The sequence below is a fragment of the Myotis davidii genome, unplaced genomic scaffold (genome assembly GCF_000327345.1).
Source record: "Myotis davidii unplaced genomic scaffold, ASM32734v1 scaffold1453, whole genome shotgun sequence".
NCBI classification, from domain to species: Eukaryota; Metazoa; Chordata; class Mammalia; order Chiroptera; family Vespertilionidae; genus Myotis; species Myotis davidii.
The window spans coordinates 218828-219240 of record NW_006284441.1 but is presented as its reverse complement, the minus strand read 5'-3'; the positions used below and the strand labels follow the sequence as shown (position 1 = coordinate 219240).

The following is a 413-nucleotide window of genomic DNA, read 5'->3' as shown; positions in this document are numbered from 1 at the left end:
CTGCAGACGGAGCCTGAGGGTCCTGGGGACTCACGCAGGGGCTTCTCCTTGAAGTAGGAGCTCTCCAGGCAGTCCCCAGCCGTCGCCCTGGGGGACAGTCTGCTGTGAGCACCCCTCGCTCAGGCTGGTCCCCCTCACAGCTGCCCGACCCAGCAGCCCTGGTTCCCATTTCCCAGCAACAGAAGGTGGGTGGGAACCCAGAGAAGGTGGGTGGGACAGGGGCTGGGGCCCAGAAAGTGATGGGAACCTCACAGTGGCCTCCGTGATCTGAGTGGACAGAGACCACAGAACTGGGCACCTGGCTCGCCACGCATGTGTCTGGGAGGGACCCCTTGGTGGCGGCACGGCCTGTGTTCTGAGAAGCCCTCTTCAAAGGGCTCGGTGCAGGTGCCCCCTGCCCGTGGTCAGCACCT

The 413-nt window shown here is 65.1% G+C and overlaps 2 protein-coding genes across 2 annotated transcripts in view; one reads left to right on the top strand and one right to left on the bottom strand.

Moving 5' to 3' along the window:
* LOC102768865 (charged multivesicular body protein 1a) overlaps positions 1–413 on the top strand; it is a 39416-nt gene that overhangs the window by 22306 nt on the left and 16697 nt on the right. The gene's annotated exons all lie outside the window — the stretch shown is intronic.
* Positions 1–413, bottom strand: part of CDK10 (cyclin-dependent kinase 10) — a 5202-nt gene that overhangs the window by 1158 nt on the left and 3631 nt on the right. Inside the window, exons 10-11 of the mRNA XM_015572001.1 lie at positions 299–365; positions 35–87 (exon numbers count right to left, since the gene is read on the bottom strand). Coding sequence (XP_015427487.1) covers positions 35–87; positions 299–365 — 120 coding nt within the window. The remainder of the gene's footprint in view (positions 1–34; positions 88–298; positions 366–413) is intronic.